The 18,433-nt window shown below is 56.6% G+C and overlaps 1 protein-coding gene across 3 annotated transcripts in view; it reads right to left on the bottom strand.

Annotated features, from left to right (window-relative positions):
* Positions 1 to 18,433, bottom strand: part of FAM193A (family with sequence similarity 193 member A) — a 101,189-nt gene that overhangs the window by 55,952 nt on the left and 26,804 nt on the right. For 2 of the 3 annotated variants that reach the window (XM_036018129.1, XM_028503860.2), the window contains exon 2: positions 15,452 to 15,697. In XM_036018129.1, the coding sequence (XP_035874022.1) occupies positions 15,452 to 15,697 (246 nt within the window). Of the gene's footprint in view, positions 1 to 5,668; positions 5,829 to 15,451; positions 15,698 to 18,433 lie in introns of those variants that run through there. The other variant, XM_036018136.1, reaches the window with a different exon arrangement.

Below are 18,433 nucleotides of genomic sequence, written 5' to 3'. Positions count from 1 at the left end.
CACCAGCCAGGGCAGAAGTTCTTCTGAAAGAGACCCCGGCCCTTTTACCTCGGTGGGACCTACGAACACCACCCTTGGGTCTCCCTTTCTCCTTCCTGCTCAGACACAATTCCAGCTCTGCCCTCCTGGTGCCGACCGCAGGCGGGAGAGGGTGACTGGAGCCCGGCACCGCTGGCGGCGGCACAGACAGACACACCCTTGGGAGACAGGTGTTCTCGTGTGAACACGAGCATCTCACTTCCCTAGACCCCAGCAGCTCAAGTCCAGGGGCACGTGCTCTGTGACGGCTGACGCTACATCAACCTGAACGGGCGACGGCGACGGGAGGTCGCGCAGCTGGCACACACCGCCTGCAGGTGTGCCCCTGAGGGTGTCTCTGCAGGAGGCTGCCACCGCGTGACAAAGACTGCCCTCCCCAAGCGGGGCGCCTCCTGCACCCCACTGAGGGGCTGGAAGAACAAGAGGCAGAGGAAGGTGGGCCCCACCCTCCCACCAGGGCCGAGACTCCACCTGCTGCCCGTGGGCGCCAGCACCTGGGTCCCCGGGCCCGCGCAGCAGACCCAGCTCGCACGACCGGCCCCTGGGTTCTCGAGTCTCTGGGAACAGACTGAATCCCCCCACCGGCTTCCCTGGGCCTCAAGCCCGCAGACAGCAGGCTGTGGGGCTTCGTGGCCTCCACAACCACACAAGCCAATCCCAGAAATCAATCTCTTCTCTCTCTCTCTACCTATTGGGTTGGCCAAAAGTTCGCCTGATTTTTTCCTGCATCGCTTAGTTGTCCTTACCTTCATGTGAAACACTTTTGTTAGACATAACACGACAGCTGTCACATCAGTGTGCATTAAAAAACAAACACCAGAATTGGGGAGCTTTTGTGCAGCCATTTTGACACTGAAGACGGAAGAAAATACATCACATTTCAGCACATTATGCTTTATTATTTCAAGAAAGGTGAAAACGCAACTGAAGCACAAAAAAGATGTGTGCAGCGTGTGGAGAAGGTGCTGCGAACTGTGTCGGAAGTGGTGGCGAACTTCCGTGCCGGACATTCCCGCTGGACGGTGCTCCCCGGCCGGGCAGGCCAGCTGGGGTTGGCAGCGACCAAACTGAGACATCAGTCGAGAACAGTCAATGTTGTATCACTCGGGACAGAGCCGGCTTACTCGGAATACCCAAATCCATAAAGTTATTGGTGAAAATATAAGATGTACCTTTTATTTTTTGGAAAAAAAAAAAAAAAAACCCACGAATTTTCTGGCCCACCCAACACCTACCCCTTACTGGCGCAGCCTCTTGAAGGGCCTCAGCCGGCGACACTCCAACAGGATCCTCTGAACGAGTGCCCGGAGATGGGCACACAGATGTGCAGACTCCATTTTTACAATTGCAAAAAACTAAAAACAACTCTATCTTTCAACGCAGTTATTGGTAAATAAAGTATACTATAATACACTGAATTGTGTGTGAACTGCACTGTGACTTATGAATAAATACATACACAGAAATGAATAAAGCGACAGCATGAGGCATCGATTCAAAAAACATAAAGACACAAAAAACAAACAGCACACAACATTTTCATAAAGATCAACGTCGAAAACGAAGTAACTTACTACTTAGAGATACACATAAACGCAATACAGGTTTTAAGTATCTGTCACTGATTATGCTATTCCAGTTGTCCCGATTTCCCCCCCTTGCCCCCTCCCCCGGTACTCCCCGTCCCTCCAGCAGCCCCGCCTCACAGTTCACGTCCACGGGTAAGTACTCTGGCCTCCACCTCCTACCCTATTCTCAATCTGTCTGTCTTGCTCCTGTCAACTGTGCTTCCTAACCCCTGCCCCATTTCCCCCGTGCCCCCTTCCCCTCCCGGAGCATAACCCTCCACATGATCTCCATGCCTGATTCGGTTCCTATTCGGGCTGTTTACTTTTTTGGTTTTTTTTAGACTGAGGTATTGATAGCTATGAATTTGTTACCAATTTTTAAAACTATATTTTGTCATTTATGCTATTATAGTTGTCCCCATTCTCCCCCCTTTGCTCTCCTCGACCCAGCACTCCCCACTCCCTCAGGCAATGCCCCCAGCATGGTTCAGGTCCATGGGTCATGCATGTTAAGTTCTTCTCCATTCCTATACTGTACTTTATACCCCCATGGCTATTCTGTGAGCACCTATCTATACTTCGAAAAAAAATTATTTATTTTTAGAGGGGGAAGGGAGGGAGAAGAGAAAGAGAGGGAGAGGAACGTCCATGTGTGGTTGCCCCTTGAGCAACCCAGGCATGTGCCCTGATTGGGAACCGAACCTGCAACCCTTTGGTTCACAGGCCGGCACTCAATCCACTGAGCCACACCAGCCAGGGCCCTATTTGTACTTCTTAATCCCCTCACGTCTTCACCCACTCCCCTATATCCCCTTCCACCTGACAACCATCAAAAAGCTCTCCATGTCCATGATTCTGTCTTTGTTCTTCTTGTGTACTTAGTTTGTAGATTCAGTTTTTGACAGATACACATTTATGCCATTTTACTGTTCATAGTTTCGATCATCTTTTTCTTAAATATGTCCTTCTAACATTTCATATAATAATGGTTTGGTGATGATGAACTCCTCCAATTTTTTCTTATCTGGGAAGCTCTTTATCATCTCTTCGATTCTAAATGATAGCTTTGCTGGGTAGAGCAGTCTTGGGTGTAGGTCCCTGCTTCTCGGGACTTTGAATATTTCTTGCCAGTCCTTTCTAGCTTGCAAAGTTTCTTTTGAGAAATCAGCTGACACTCGTAAGGGAACTCCCCTGTAGGAAACTAGCTTCTTTTTTCTTGTTGCTTTTAAGATTCTCTCTTCATCTTTAACCTTTGGCATTTTGATTAGTTTTGCAGGGGGCCTCTTTGGGTTCATCTTGTTTGGGACTCTCTGTGCTTTCTGGACTTGCATGTCTATTTCCTTCACCAAATTAGGGAAGTTTTCTGTCACCATTTTTTCACACAGGTTTCCATTTTCTTGCTCTTTCTGGTCTCCTTTGGGCACCCCTATGATGCAAATATTGGACCTCTTCAAGTTGTCCCAGGGGCTGCTTACACTATCCTCGTTTTTTTTTCATTCTTTCTCTTTGTTGTTCTGAGTGGTTGTTTTTGCTTCCTTATGTTCCAGATCACTGATTTGATTCTCACTTTCATCCACTCTACTGTTGTTTCCCTGTTCTTTATTTCAATAGCATATCCTTCATTTCTGACGGGGTCTTTTTATGCTGCTGCGGTCCCCACTGAGTCCCTTGAGCATCCTGATCACCAGTGTTTTGAACTCTGCATCCAACAGATTGCTCATCTCCATTTTGTTTAGTTCTGTTTCTGGAGTTTTGATCTGTTCTTTCGTTTGGGCCATGTTTCTTTGTCTCCTCCTTTGGGCAGCCTCCCTGTGTTTGTTTCCATGTATGAGGTACTGCTGCCTTGACTCCGTGTCTTGGGAGAGTGGCCTAATGTAGTAGGCGTCCTGTAGGGTCCAGTGGCACAGCCGCCTCTATCACCCAAGCTCAGTACTCGAGGTGCATCCTTCGTGTGGGCTGTGTACACCCTCCTCTTGCAGTCGAGCCCTGACTGCTGTTGGCAGACCAATGGGAGGGATTTACCCAGGCCAGTCAGCTACAAGGCCTGGCCGTGACCACTGAGCACCCACTTCCGCCCTCCTTGGAGGATCAGCTGTGCAGAGGCAGGGTGGTGGTGCTCCTGTGTGGTCTGTAGCTGTCCACTGGGTGCGCTGGCCCTGGGGTTTCCTGGATGGTACAGGCCAGGGTCAGTCCCCACTTGTGTTTTGCCCGGGGCCACCCTGCCTGAGCTATAAAGCAATCTGAGATGCCTGCTACTTGTGCTGGGTCTGGAGATTCCCAGGCAGAGCCAAGCTGTGACTCTAGGCCGGCTGCTGCTAGTGCCTGGCATGGACTCGCTGGGGCCAGCTGTTGCTTGTTTGAGAAGATGTAGGAAGCCGTGAAGCATGAGCCAAGACCAGCCTTCCACAGGGAAGAAAGGAGCGTGGGTAGGCCTCTATCCTGGTTGGGGTAGAGTCTCTGGGGGCCTCCCAGGTGGGTCATACAGTGTCAGCCAGGTTGATGGAGTCTCAGACGTGGCAGCAGCTTGCTGGCTCTGGAGCTCTGTAGGGGCAGGGTGTAGAAAAGGGACAATGGCCTCTGCTCGCCTTGGTGCCAGACACCTCGGTTTCTCCCTCTATGCCACTGGTGTCTTTCAGACTGCTACCCCGGCGCTGGAGCTCAGAGGGACTGAGGCTGAGTAGAGGGGTCCGTGTGTGGGTTCTTGAGGAGAAACTGCTTGGGGCTTTCTTCCACAGCCTCAGTCCCCGCAGGTGTCTACAGCCAGAAGTTGTGGGGTCTTACCTTCCTGGAAGTGGAACCCTGGGCTGGGAGGCCTGGTGGGGGGCTGGGATTCCTCGCCCCTGAGATATCCCTCCCGAGTTTTTATCCACCACACGTGGGTGTGAGACCAGCCCGTGACACATCTGCGCCCCTCCCACCAGTCCGATGGATGTGGTTCGATTCCGTCGTTGCCAGACTTCCATTCAGCCTGACTTCCGGTGGTTCTGGGTGACGGCTGTTCTGCATTTTAGTTGTCATTTTGGTGTGGTCGTGCAAAGAGGCGGACATGTGTAGGCAATCAATTTAAAGGAATTTTTGAAAAAGGGGAATGAATTGCTTCTTGGCCTTCTAAGATCAAGTGCAGAAAGGAAAGTGGTAGATGCAGAACTCGAGGACAGTGGTTACCTGAGAGAGGAGGAAGAGGATGGGAAGCGAGGGTGCACAACACTAGGGATGGCCTGGTGCTCCTCTTCCTGCCTTCCTAACACGTGTGTGGTGCACACATTCCACACATCTGCACCTCGAGCACCACACGGCACCAAACAAAACCTCCTCGGCGGAGCTCCCTCCAGTGACCAGCACCCCCTTCAGCCCTGAACACCCACGTCCCCCTCCTGCTCCCCGCCCCCCTCTGGGGCTGTCCGCCCCTCCCTCGCTGCCGGCGCCTTAGAAACCAGTGTCTTCAGGGGACCTTCTCAGCTTCCTGCCGCCACGTTTCTCCTCACACAGTCCAGTCTGGCTTCACTCGCGCCCTCCACCAGCACCCACCTGGCGAACGTCAGACACCATCTTTGCTGCCATGTTCAGCACTCTGCACCTTTCTAGGCTAACTTCTGACACGTCTGTCAGGAGGACTTCTGGGTGCCAGGCCTCCATGGACGTGCACCCTGTCTACGTCTTGTTGGATGTGCCAAAAATGCCGGGAGGTCTGACCTCCCCACCAGGCAGGCCACTTCTCAGCCGACAACCTTGAGGCGCAGCAGGCTCGCTTGCTGCCCATTAGGAGAGTGGCGGGCCCCCCACCTCACTGATGTGGGGTTTGGGGAGGAGGTGGGAGCAAGAGAACAGACATGTGCGTGCCCGTGACGTGTGCGAGACAGGGAGTCATAAAGTCCCTGAGCTCTGACCCCAGGAGTCCCAGGTCTTCTGCCAGCACCCAAGAAAGAGTGACGAGCTACCTTATTGCCTTCAAGCAGAAAACCCGGACCCAGACGGACAACCACTGACCACACCGTCCCTCAAACGACTCCCACGGCTCCACTCTGGCTCTCCCACTCCTGCCTCGTCTGCTCCCCACTCACCCCCACCTTAACGCCGGGTGCTGTCCAGAACTGCCCCTCAGGCCTCAGCACTCCGCGCCTCCTCCTCCTCTCGTGTCGGCGTGCCAGTGGCCAAGGCTGAGAAGGGGAGTACAGGTCACCCGTGTGGAGACCTTTCGTGATGACCGCGTGACCAGTGGCTGCACACAGCGCATCCGAGACAAGCGGACTGTACCTTGGAAGGGCAACCCTTGAAAAATATTTGGGATTCTACTTGAGACCAGTGAGGACAGAGGTCTGTATGACTCCTGGCCAAATAAACAACTAAAAAGAAGTCAATTTAATCTACATCCATAAAGGTAGAGAAAGAAAAATACAAAATACAACTTAAAATAGTATGAGTAAAGTTAAATGCCTGTGGGTAAATGTTGGTGAAAAAAGGAACAACGTCGTAACAGAGAAAAACAGGGAACCCTTCCAGATGGAGGAAACCCCACCCACGTGGGTCAGCAGGCGCAGCATGGGGAGAAGGGAACCCTCCCAGCGAGGGACAGAGGCGGCCGGCCCCGGGCAGCTCTCTCTGGGGCGTGTGCACACGCGTGTGCAGCTTCCCAAGGTAACTTTCAGTCACACAGGAATGACAAGCACCAAGAACAAACCGACCCCTTTGGAAGGGCAGGTGTGAGAGGGCACCCTCTCTGACCGGGAGGACACGGAGCCGCAGCGCCCGAGGCAGCAGGCAGCTGGCGCGAGGACAGGGCGCCGGTGGGCAGCGCAGGGAGCCCAGAGACACACCCACACACACACCCACGTGGGCACGCAGGTCACGGCGAAGGTGGTGCTGAAGGCAGGGAGCAACAGCCGTTTTCACAAGCACCACTGGGGAAGTGGGTCCCCACATGGAAATGCATTAAACTTGGCCTTAACTGCACGTCGTATACAACTCTAATTGCAATTTCCAGCGAGTTGTAGGTCTGAACATGGAAGGCAAATCAATAAAGACATGGAACTGCTTGCTCAGGAGCCCCACGTCATGGACGGCTACTGAGGATCTCAAATGGCAGCAAGATTCTGAGTATCTCGTATGGAAAAATAAAAAAAAAACCTCACTAATATTTTTTAAGTATGGACTGAAATGAGCTTGGATATACTGAGGTAAGAAAATATAACATCACCTGCTTCTTTTCGGTTTCTGAAATGTGGCCATTAAGAAATTTTAATGACCTACGTGGCATGTATTTGTCATACACATATTTCTTTGGGCTGTGCTGATGAGGTAAGAAATTACATGCCAAATACCTGTTCATGATTTCATCTAGTAAAAAACACTGAGAAACAGAACTAAGGAAGGCAGGCACCGCCAAGGAAACCCTCGAGGGATGGCTAGGTTAACCATGAACTCTGTCCACCGAAAGACACCGCAGACGCAGCAGGGAGCGGAGCGGAGTGGAGCGGAGGCAGGACGCCCGCGCTGCACGTGCCGCCAGGAGCCGCACGCTGAGGGCGCAGGGCGCAGTCCCGCCCCAGCCCCGCCACCGGGAAGAAAAAAGACAAGGGCTCCGACAGAACGGTGGCTCCCCGTGCAGCCCCAGGGCCGGGCAGTCCTGACCCCTCTGCAGCAGGCCCCCCGGCAGAAACTATCTCCATATCGACACCAAGCCGTTCCTTGCCTTTTCCCCTGCGGTGACACGGCCGTGACGCTGTGGGAGCGATGGTGGGGTGAAACTCAGCGAGAGTGACGCAAAGGCTGCGAGGCCAGGTGCACAGCACAGCACGGCCACCGTGGCCTTCACCACCGCCGTGCGCTCGGTCCGAAAGACCAGTGCCGCTCAAGCCTGTCCTCGTGCGGTGACGGCGCTGAGTTCCGTCTCGGCCCCCAGGCCCAAGCCTTTGGCTCACTCTGGGGCGGCACAGGCAGTGCGCGGGGAGCGCCCCCTCGGTGCCCCCCAGAAAAGCCCCGAGTGCTGCATGCTGACGAGCCCCTTCACCTGGGAGCCGCCACGCACGTGGGAGAGCGCCCGGCAGGCCCAACGAGGCCACCGAGGCCGGGCCGGCTGCCAGGCGCCTTCTCAGAAACGAACGAGACTGCCACGTCAAGGAAAACAGCTGCCACTATGTGTGGCCCATCACATTTGAGGTTCCAGGCAGAAACCAGAAGTCCGGCAGACCTGTATCCGTCACCGGCAGCTCAAAAGCTTCTCCACGTAGAAGAATTTTCTGATGAGACTGGTGGGGATGGTAACAAATACAAGTTTTTACAGAGGTATCGGTCAGCATCAGCTACATCTGCCTTTTTTTTTTAAAAGAAGATTTTATTTATTTATTTTTAGAGTGAGGGGAAGACCGGGAGAGGAACATCAATGTGTGGTTGCTTCTGGAATGCCCCCCACTGGGGACCTGGCCCACAGTCCAAGCTTGTGCCCTGACCGGGAACTGAACCTGCAACCCTCTGGCTCTCAGGCTGGCACTCCATCCACTGAGCCACACCAGCCGGGGCTATATCTGTCTAACTTGATAAACCATTATCTTACAAATGCCCAAGGTGGGATGTTACAACACCACACAAAGGCAAGAAAGACGATGTATTTTAATGTAATGGCAGAGGAAAACCTCACTGATACCGTTTGTACATTGCAATTAACCATTAAGAAACGATTTGTAGTCATGGTTTGCTGTAGGACCAAAGAAGAAAATCCAGTTACCTAAAAAGCTATTAAAATATTTTCTTTATACACTTCAGTCAAAACAACCTATCACCCTGACTGGTGTGGTTCAGTGGATTGAGTGGACTGGGAAGGAAGGGTCGCTGGTTCAATTCCCAGTCAGGGCACAGGCCTGGGTTACAGGCTGGGTCCCCAGTAGGGGGCGTGTGAGAGGCAACTGCACATGGAGGTTTCTCTCCCTCTAGTTCTCCCTCCCTTCCCTTCTGTCTAAAAATAAATAAAATCTCTTAAAAAAAAAAAAACATCAAAACAGACTGAGAATGTAGCCTCTTCTATCATCCAAATATTAAAAAGATTTCCAAAACAATGCTACTCTGCTCACGGAATCACTTTTGTTCTAGAAAAGTCTGCACTGAAAACCACACCACTGACGTGCACTTGCAGTGGGTAAACGGCCTGAAGTCCCTGCAGCTGAGCAGGGCACACACAGCATGGGAGCGCGGGAGCAGCAGAGCCGGAAACCGCCCACGCAGCACAGCAACCGCCACGCGGGAGCGGCACGTGCAACTCTCGGAAGTGACGCCGAGGGGCGTGAGTGAGGACACAGAGCAGCCCCACGGCGCTGACGTCTGTGGAAAGTCCGAAGAGCAGGGAAACCACGGGCGGCGTGCGGGTGGACCGCGGGCATGTTGGCAGCGGAGGGCTGGGAGGGGGGCTCTGTGGGAACGGTGGGGCCCGCCGGGCCAGGAGAGCACGCAGCTGTGGGCAGCGCGGGACCTGGGGCCCCAGTGGCGGAGAACGAACCCCACACAGGCGAGCCGTCAGCCCCGTCCGCCTGCGGGCTGCACAAGACCACCTGACGCCGGCCGCACCCAGGACTGAAAACGCGGGCAGGTGAGAGCACACCGAGCCTTAGTCATTTCAACTTACATTCGCCCAGCACAGGCTTCGAACATGTAAAGGAAAAACAGAAACGTGTATGAAGAAAAAGGACAAATATACATGCACAATGAGCTGTTTTAACTGATGCTACTCAGAAACTGATAGATGGAGACGTGCAAAGAGCTCAGAAGCACGCAGGACGCACGGACCCATCAACAAGGGAGGACAGTCCTCTAGCGGAGCCCTGAGAAGACGTTTCCACACTCACGCAGAACACTGGGAGAAACCTGACCATGCATCAGTATAAATGACCACAGACCACAGTCTCCACCGATAACAGCATTAGATTAAAAGTCAGTACAATTAAAGGTAATCCAACAGACACATATCTGGACATTTATAAATACTTCTAGACAATTCATGGTTGAAAACAGAAATATTGAAAATAGGGGACTTCCGGCCAAGATGGAGGCGTAGGTAGACACACTGTGCCTCCTCGCACAACCTAAAGAAAGACAACAATTTAAAAACAAAGAACAACTAGACCTGACAGAAAAGTGAACTGCATGGAAGTCCCACAACCAAGGGGTTAAAGAAGAAACATTCGTCCACACCGCTGGGAGGGGCGGAGGTGGGCAGCTGGGGTGCAGAGGGCTCGCGGTGAGGCAGCGGCCGGTGGACCTGGCGGTCCCACGCTCACACGCAGATAAACCAGGAGGAACAACTGGGGAGCAAGACAGACCCACAACCCAGGGCTCCAGCACCGGGAAATAAAGCCTCAAACCTCCGACTGAAAACACCTGTGGGGGCTGCAGCAGGAGAAACTCCCAGCCTCACAGGAGAGGTCGTTGGAGAGACCCACAAGGTCCTAGAATGCACACAAACCCACCCACCCGGGAATCAGCACCAGGAGGGCCCAATTTGCTTGTGGGCAGCAGGGGAAGTTGCTGAAACTGGCCGAGAGCAGAGCAAGCACCACTGTTCCCTCTTGGACCCTTGCCCCACATACAGCGTCACAACACAGAAATGTGGGTTGCCCCACCTGGCGAACACCTAAGGCTCTGCTCCTTACTACATAACAGGTGGGCTGAGACAAAAAAATAAAAAATGTCCCAAATGACAGAACAGATCAAAGCTCCAGAAAAAACACAACTAAGCAATGTAGAGATAGCCAACCTATCAGATGCAGAGTTCAAAACATGGGTAATCAGGATGCTCACAGAATTGGTTGAGTATGGTCCCAAAACAGAGGAAAAAGTGAAGGCAATGCAAAATGAAATGAAGGAAAATGTACAGGTAACCAACAGTGACGGGAAGGAAACTGGGACTCAAATCAACAGTGTGGGACCAGAAGGAAGAAAGAAGCATTCAACCAGAACAGAATGAAGAAATTAAGAATTCAAAAATAGGAGGAGAGGCTCAGGAACCTCCAGAACAACTTTAAATGCTCCAACATCCGAGTCATAGGGGTGCCAGAAGGAGAAAAGGAAGAGCAAGAAATTGAAAACTTATTTGAACAAATAATGAAGGAGAACTTTCCCAATCTGGCAAAGGAAACAGACTTCCAGGAAGTCCAGGAAGCTCAGAGAGTCCCAAAGAAGTTGGACCCAAGGAAGCACACACCAAAGCACACCCTAATTACATTAGCCAAGATTAAAGAAAAGAGAATTTTAAAAGCATCAAGAGATAAGGGGACAGTCACCTACAAAGGAGTTCCCATCAGACTGTCAGCTGATTTCTCAAAGGAGACCTTACAGGCAAGAAGGGGCTGGAAGTATTCCAAGTCATGAAAGACAAGGACCTACATCCAAGACTGCTCTATCCAGCAAAGCTGTCATTTAGAATGGAAGGGCAGATACAGTGCTTCCCAGACAAGGTCAAGGTAAAGGAGTTCATCATCACTAAGTCCTTATTATATGAAATGTTAAAGGGACTTATCTAAGAAAAAGAAAATAAAAAATACAAACAGTAAAATGACAACAAACAACTGTCAACAACGGAAGCTAAAAAAACAAAAATAAACTAAGCAAACAACTAGAGCAGGAACAGAATCACAGAAATGGAGATCACCTGGAGGGTTATCAGCAGGGAAGGGAGAGAGAGGGGGAAAAGGCACAGGGAATAAGTGGCATACATGGTAGGTGGAAAATAGACGGGGAGGCTATGAATAGTACAGGAAATGGAGAAGCCGAAGAACTTACATGTACGCCCATGGACGTGAACTAAGGGGGTGGAGGGATGCAAACAGGGCAGAGGAGAATGAAAGGGGAAAATGGAACAACTGTAACAGCATAATCAATAAAATATATTTAAAAAAAACTAAAAAAGAATGCACTGGGAGAAAAAGAAAAGAGGGTAACACTTGTCGCGGAGCCAGCCAGCACCGCTAACCCTCCGACACCTCCAGCAGCAGCGAGAGAGGAACAAACTGGACGGGCAGGAAGGGCCTCGGCTTGGGGAGGCGGCCGAGTCGCCGCAGGGAAGGCCGAACAAGTGCCCGTGTGGCCACGGGGGACGGGACCCACAGAAATGAAGGCCCAGTGGCAGTGGTGGTGGTGACCTGCGCGAGGCCCCCGAGGGCCCAGACACTGGAGAGCAGCCCCCACAGACAAGCAGCCCCCCCAGCATGCGCACGCCCCTCCCAGAACCAGGCACGGGGAGAGCCCCGGCTCCCTCACTGGCATGTGTGGGCGCCCTTAGCACCTTCCCCCGGAACAGAGCCGGCCGTCTGCAGGGGGTCGGGCCACAGTGGTGCCTCTGGGAAGGTGAGGAGGCGGCAAAGGACAGAGGTGACACGCTGCCCTCACACGAGCCTTCCAACATTCACCGCACGTCCCAGAGCACGCACTCTCCAGATGCAGCACACGCACACACACACGTGTGTGCACGCACACGCACGCACGAGGGCAGCGGCTCGGCCAGCAGGCAGAGCGGAGGAGAGACCGCAGAGGTCGAGAAGCTCGCGGGCGGGCCTGAGCGGGCCGGGCGGCGGCGTCCTGCAAACTGAGGGGACTCCAGTTCAGGTCCCGGTCGGAGCGCACGCCTGGGCTGCGGGCCAGGGCCCTGGGTCGCGGCGTGAGAGAGGCACCTGGTGGGTGTTTCTCCCCCTCGCCTTCTGCCTCCCTTCCCCTCCGTCTGAAACAAATAAGCCAAGTCTTTCAAAAAACTGACCGCCTTCCAGCAAGACCGGCCACCGAGGGGGGGAAGAGCAGGAGCGCAGAGCTGCGCTCACAGGTGCGGCAGGGGCTGGAGAGGCACGGCCCACACACAGCTGCGCACCAACTGCTCGGGCAGCTTCTAAGAGCACAGGTCACCCAAACCGCCTTGGAGAGAAATGGAAGTTACTAAAATAAAACCAGAAGTTTCCATTTTGCCCAGAGGCATGGGAGGGCACAGGAAGAGGCCGCAGGGCCAGGAGGGAGGGCGGAGGGTGTGGGAGCAGACAGCTTGGGGGCATCTGTGTTCCCCGAGCACAAGCCATCACCGGAGGAAAGAAAAGGTCTCGACCCGTAAGGAGAACAGGAGAGCCGAACCACCAAGCCTCGGAGGGGACGGACAGGGGTGGGCACCTGGACGCCCGGCGAGAGGGGCCTCCCTCAGCCCCGAGGGCAAAGGGTGAGTGAGCAAGGGCCTGGGGTCAGCCCCAGCTCTGCCCTGAGTGGGGCGGTCAGCGCTCAGGGGAGCATGGCAGTGGGTGTGTGGGGTGGGGGAGGGAAGACAGAAGGAAGGGCTCCTGCCCCCCCCTGGGGCGTGGTGAACTGCCAGGACCACAGCCCGGAGACAGCCCACCCCCCCCACCGTGGAGCGAGCGAGGGAGCAGCTCCACTGCGTGCTCACGGGCGCAGAGCACACCCCCAGGTCACGGGCCTGCAACGCTCTGCGCCAGGAGAGACCTGGCCAGACCTGGTCAGCGGGGACAGGGAGAGCGCACAGCCCGCCCACGTGCCCGAGAGGCTGTGCGGGCGTGCTGGCCACACGGCTGTGTGGGTCTGTCCGAACTCACCGAGCTGTGTGTGCTTCCAAAGGGTGCATCTTGCCACACGTCAGCCCTGACTGGTATGGCTCAGTGGGCTGCGTGTCGTCCCACAAGCCAAAAGGTCGCCAGTTCGGTTCCCAGTCAGGGCACGTGCCTGGGTTGTGGGCCGGGTCCCCATTGGGGGCGCGAGAGACAACTACACACTGATGTTTCTCTTCCTTTCTCCTTCCCTCCCCCACACCACTCTGCAAACAAAGTCTTTTTTTAAATGTTTAAAGAAATTTTAAAAATAGTAATAATAGAGAGGCCGGCGATTCGGACAAGTTTGAACAGAGAGACTGACTTCACGAGAGCACTGGGAGGGGCCGAAGCCCGCGCACACGGGCCAGCCGGAGGCCGCTGCGGGCCCCACGGCCACTGCTGCCGAGGAGCAGCGAGCGCCCCCTGGGAGCCCAGCACGCGGGACAGGCTGGCAGCAGGAAGCGAGACTCCCCGCGCGGCAAGACCGATGATCCCAGAGACCACAGGCACTCCAGCTGCCCCTGCACCGGCGAGAACGGCAGCCCGTGCCCACAGGTGCAGTGCGGCTGACCCGGAGCGGGCCGGGAACAGGAAGGAAGGGGGCGCGGCTTCAGGAGCAAGGAGAACGGTCAGCGAGGGAGCAGACTCAAGAGCCGCACTTTAAAAAGTGACCAGGGAACAAACGAGGGTCCGAGATCCTCAACTGCCTTCCACTAGAGACCGGGAAAACCCCAGCGGTGTGGTTGGGGGTCAGGGGTCGGGGGTGGGGGGTGGGGGAGCGCCGTCTCCAACACCAGAGCAGCAGAGTCACCTCCCGGCCAGGGCACACCCCTGCACTGTGGGTTCAGTCCACAGGTCCGGGCAATGTTCCTCTCTCACATCCTGTCTCTCTCCCTCACCTCCTCTCGTTCTCTAAAGTCAATAAAAACATATCCTCAGGTGACGGTTGATAAAACAAGAAAAAAAGATGGGCAGAAGCTGAACACTAAGTGCGCACACAAAGGAAAACAGACGTAAAATGGTGAGAGCACAAGAATCGGAGGCTGGAGCCCTGAAGTGCGCCCCCCACCTTCCCAGCTGAGGGCTGCCCGCCCAGGCCCCGGCCCTTCCCTTCCCCTGCGTCCTCGCTGATAGGGACACTGAACCCCGAAACAGGCACGCTGAGCCCCATCAAGCGCCGTCCTCAGGAGCCCCGCCCCACCGGTGCAGTGGAAGCAGCTGTCAGAGGGGGACCGGGGGAGCAGGGTGTGGCCACGTGGGGGAGGGGGCGGGGAGGGTCCCCTTCAGTTTTGAGGTCCAGCCACACAGCACTACTATAGAGTGGGGGTGCTGCTTTCAAGGAACCCCCAAAACAGAAGTCGCTGGCCCAGCGCCCGGCAGACTCACGCTGGGCAGCAGCAAAACAGTGGCCGAGCTGCCAGGGCCCTGGTGGGGGAGGGGCCCTGGTGGGGGAGGGGCCCCAGGCCGGGAGGCAGGCTGGCCAGACGCTGGGAACGAGGAGCCCTGGCCTGCGGGGCCTGCGGTGGCCACGAAACCAGTGCCCACCAGAGCCCACAGAGCAGACCTGAACGCCCTCGGAGCCCGGGCCCACAGGGCCACAGTCTGGGCCAAAGCTGGGAGTGAGGGTGTGGCCTTCCACACCAGCCTGAGCCTCAAGAAAGCCCCCACTCAGCTGAGACAGGAAATCAAGGTGGAAGAGCAAAACCCGGGCCTGGGAACTGCACCTGGGAAAGAATTCCAGATGAGTTACCAGAACGTAGAACTGTCTAAAACTAAACACCTGAGAGGCCAGTGCAGCTTTTTAACAAGCTGTTTCGCCACAGAACTCCCGAGACCGGACTCAAAAGCACAGCCTCCGGCCCCCGAGCTCGCTGCCCGAGGGGTCCAACCTTGGAGGGCGGGTCCCCCGAGCAGGGGTGTCCAGCCTTCTGGCGTCTCGGGGCCACATACCAGATACACTGCGACACGTAACCACAAGAAAACATCTCGCACTGTTTTCAGTAAACTCAGGTTTGTGTTGGGTCGCATGCACAGCCATCCCGGGCCACGTGTGGCCTGCAGGCTGGAGGCCCCAGGCCTGCCAGGCCTGCGCTCGCCCGCAGGCATGGCGGGGAGGACGAGGAGAGAGGCCCAGCCACGGGGAGTGGGGCGGGGCCCGGAGAAGGCACAGGGGAAGGTTCTCCCCGGAGGGCAGGCCCAGGTCGGCCACCTCACTGCCCGGCAGGCCCCACAGCCCACGGGCTCGGGCAGCCGGGCAGTGGGCCAACTCGGCAGGGCACTCACCGCCGGCTGGTCCAGGCCGCTGCGCCTCTCCTCCTGCTCCACGGTCCGCCGGCAGTCCGGACACACCCAGAGCGGCAGGTGCAGCACGTTGTGGCCCTTGGGCGCCACGGAAAGGGCCAGTTTGTTCGCAGGCTTCACCCCGCTCTCCGGGAAGGACGAGTCTTTCCGCTCGCTCCGGCACAGCAGGCAGTAGTCCCCGGCGGGGTAGGCGGGGGCTCTGTGATTCACGCCGAAGTTAAAAGGAGTCTGGAATAAAATAAAAAGATAAAGTTTCTACTTTCAAAACATGATCTACAAAAGCAAAGTCATTAAAATGTTGTATGTAGCTCTGAAATCACAACGTGCACGTGTGTTTCTGGAAAGAAACGGCGAGCAGGGAAAGTGCTGAACGAAGCTGGACGCAGTGTCCAGAAACCCTCCGTGCTCCGAACGAAACAGTGGCGCCATGAAGGGCGCCTCAGCAGGGGTCTGACGCTGCCCCTTCGCCGGGCTTCTGTATTCACTCCTGCGGCTGGGACGTGTCAGTCACAATGTTCAGACCAAGAAAGTGCCAGAATGCTTTGCCATCGACCACGCTGAGAGCCACCTCCCAGGTGTGTCTGCACATGTGCTCGGGCGCCAGGTGGTCCCCCCACCAAGGGGGGCTGTGCAAGCTGCACAGCAGGAGCTGCTGGCGGCCACTCACCTGAGGCCCAGCCTCCCTCCCGGCTCGCAGCAGTCACGCTGGCTCCTCCCCAGCCACTCCTCGGCAATGTCTGTTTTTCCAGGACGGTCTTAAACTACAGGGCGAGGGCGGGAGCCTCCAGGGCAGGAGGAAGAGGCAAGATTATTACCCCCACTCCTCTCCAGAAGACTGTCAACCACCCTAACGGGAACGTGAGGTTAGCCTCAAAAACACTCGACAGGCTCCAGGGTGAAAAGCAGGCTCGCCGTCCCAAGGACAGCAGCCAGAGGCCACGGTCTGCCCCTGAGGGGAGCTGTCCTGCGCGTCCTGAGAGGGGAGGTCCGAGAGAGGTGCACCCGGAGAGCAGCTGTGGGGGAAGCGGGGGGGAGCCTTCCAGGGACCAGGACGCTCTGCCAAGGGTCTGAACCACACACAGCACGGTGGGACTGAGGTGACGGGACCCCAGGGCGCAGACCTCTGGCCACATGAGGTGCCCACGTGGGAGATGGCCCAGGGCTCCCCTGGCTGGAAGTCCAGGATTTCAGGTCTCCAGCTCCCCCGCCACGCCCAGGTCCCTCCAAGGCCCACCCAACCACCCAGGCCCACTGGGCTCTCCCTCGGCTCCTCCCTGTCTTCACGCGCCAAGGCTCACGCACACCCGAGGTCACTGGGCGTGCTGTGCTTATGAAACCACAGGTGGGCACCGGCACGACAGAGCCCGACCGCCCAGCTGGCCCCACTCCAGGCCAGCACGGCCCGAGAGAACAAACCAACGAATGACAGCAGCGCTGGCACCCAAGGGGGACTCGCACACAGATGTTTCACCTGCTTCAATCAGCTAGGGATCAAAACTGGCTGCACGTGGCACACCCACCCGTGGCACACCCACCCGTGGCACACCCACAGGGTTCCCAGGGTTCGACCAAACCCAGCCCAGCAGCCACCTGAGTGCATGTCTGTGGTGCCAGGGGAGAGAACCGAGCCCTCCCTCCCGGTGATGTCCGGAAGGCTCCGGATGCCCCGCACACTGCGGAGCGCCACGGAAGTTGCCGAGTTCTCTGTCCCGACAGACCAGGGAAGTCTAAATTACGACCGTGTCAGACAGCGTGCTGACTTCACCCTCAGCAAAGCCACCTCCTGTCCCTGGTCCAGGAACGCAGCCCGCACCACCCGCAGGGCAGCCAGGCCTCTGTCCCTTCCCAGGCCGCCTGTTCGCCCAGCAGAGGAGAGGCTGCCCCCCAAGGCTGTAAAGGCCCCCGAGCCAGAAATCGTAAGGGCCAGTCGAGCTGCCCGGCGTCTGTCTGTCCGTCGGCCAGCACTCCCGGGTCCAGGCAGAGCCCTGTGCTGGGCACCACCGTCCCTGTCAAAGACTACAACCATGAGCAAGACAGGGAAGCAGACCGTGCAGCACAGTGGACCACGGCAACGACGGAAGCAAACGCAGAGCAGGACAGGGTGCTGGGGTCGGGGCTGGGGACCTTCAGGGTGGCCAGGGAGGGTCCCTCCAGGAGACAGACACCTGGACACAGGAAGCCACACTGGGCTGCAGGAGGGGCGCTCCAGAGAGCAAGCACAAAGGCCCGGGGGCAGGAGGCCAGACGAGGGGGAGGTGCCGGGAGCCGGGAGTGGCCTGGTCCACCCGTTCCAACAGGACCGTGTGCAGAGGAGAGGCGAGATGAGACAAAGGAAGGGCACGAGACAGGGGGAAGCCGTCTGCACCTGAGGAGCGAGGTGGCCGTGTGCTCTCCGTGATGGGAGAGCCGACAAGACCGCTGGGGACCCAGCGGTCAAGGGTGAGGAGGAGTTGGACTGGATGCGTGGAAGGCTCCCAGTGGGAGGGCCTCCCCCTCAGGTGTCTGAAGCCGCCAGGTGGCAGGCCTGCTGCAAGGCCACGCAGCAGCATGCAGTGACGAGTCCCAGGGAGGCCCTGCTGGCTTGAGGGACAGCAGGCACACACACATAAGCATGACCAGCTCACGCCCAGGGGCAGCCGGTCCCCTGCAGAAGAAAAGGAAGTTGCCAAGGTGGACAGTGGGGCCGCGGGAGGACATCGGGCGACGACGGCAACTCGAAGGACAGACAAGCAGCCGACTGGGCATCCGGGAGGAGGTGCTGGGGGGCGGGGAGCTGCAGGCAGGAGGGAGGCCGAGGCTGGGAGGTGTCTTGGAAGGGGACGGCATGGCCCCGTCCTCTCCTTCAGAAGAACCCCCAGCAAGGTGACAATGCACCTGAGACTGCTCCAGGCTCCAGGCGCAGGAGGAGCCGAGCAGGCAGACTCAGGGGTGTCCCAGGCAGGGCCACAGGGCTTGCCGACGACC

This window comes from Phyllostomus discolor, chromosome 1 (genome assembly GCF_004126475.2).
Source record: "Phyllostomus discolor isolate MPI-MPIP mPhyDis1 chromosome 1, mPhyDis1.pri.v3, whole genome shotgun sequence".
Lineage (NCBI taxonomy): Eukaryota > Metazoa > Chordata > Mammalia > Chiroptera > Phyllostomidae > Phyllostomus > Phyllostomus discolor.
Note: the sequence above shows the minus strand (reverse complement) of the source record. Positions and strands in the feature narration are given on the sequence as shown.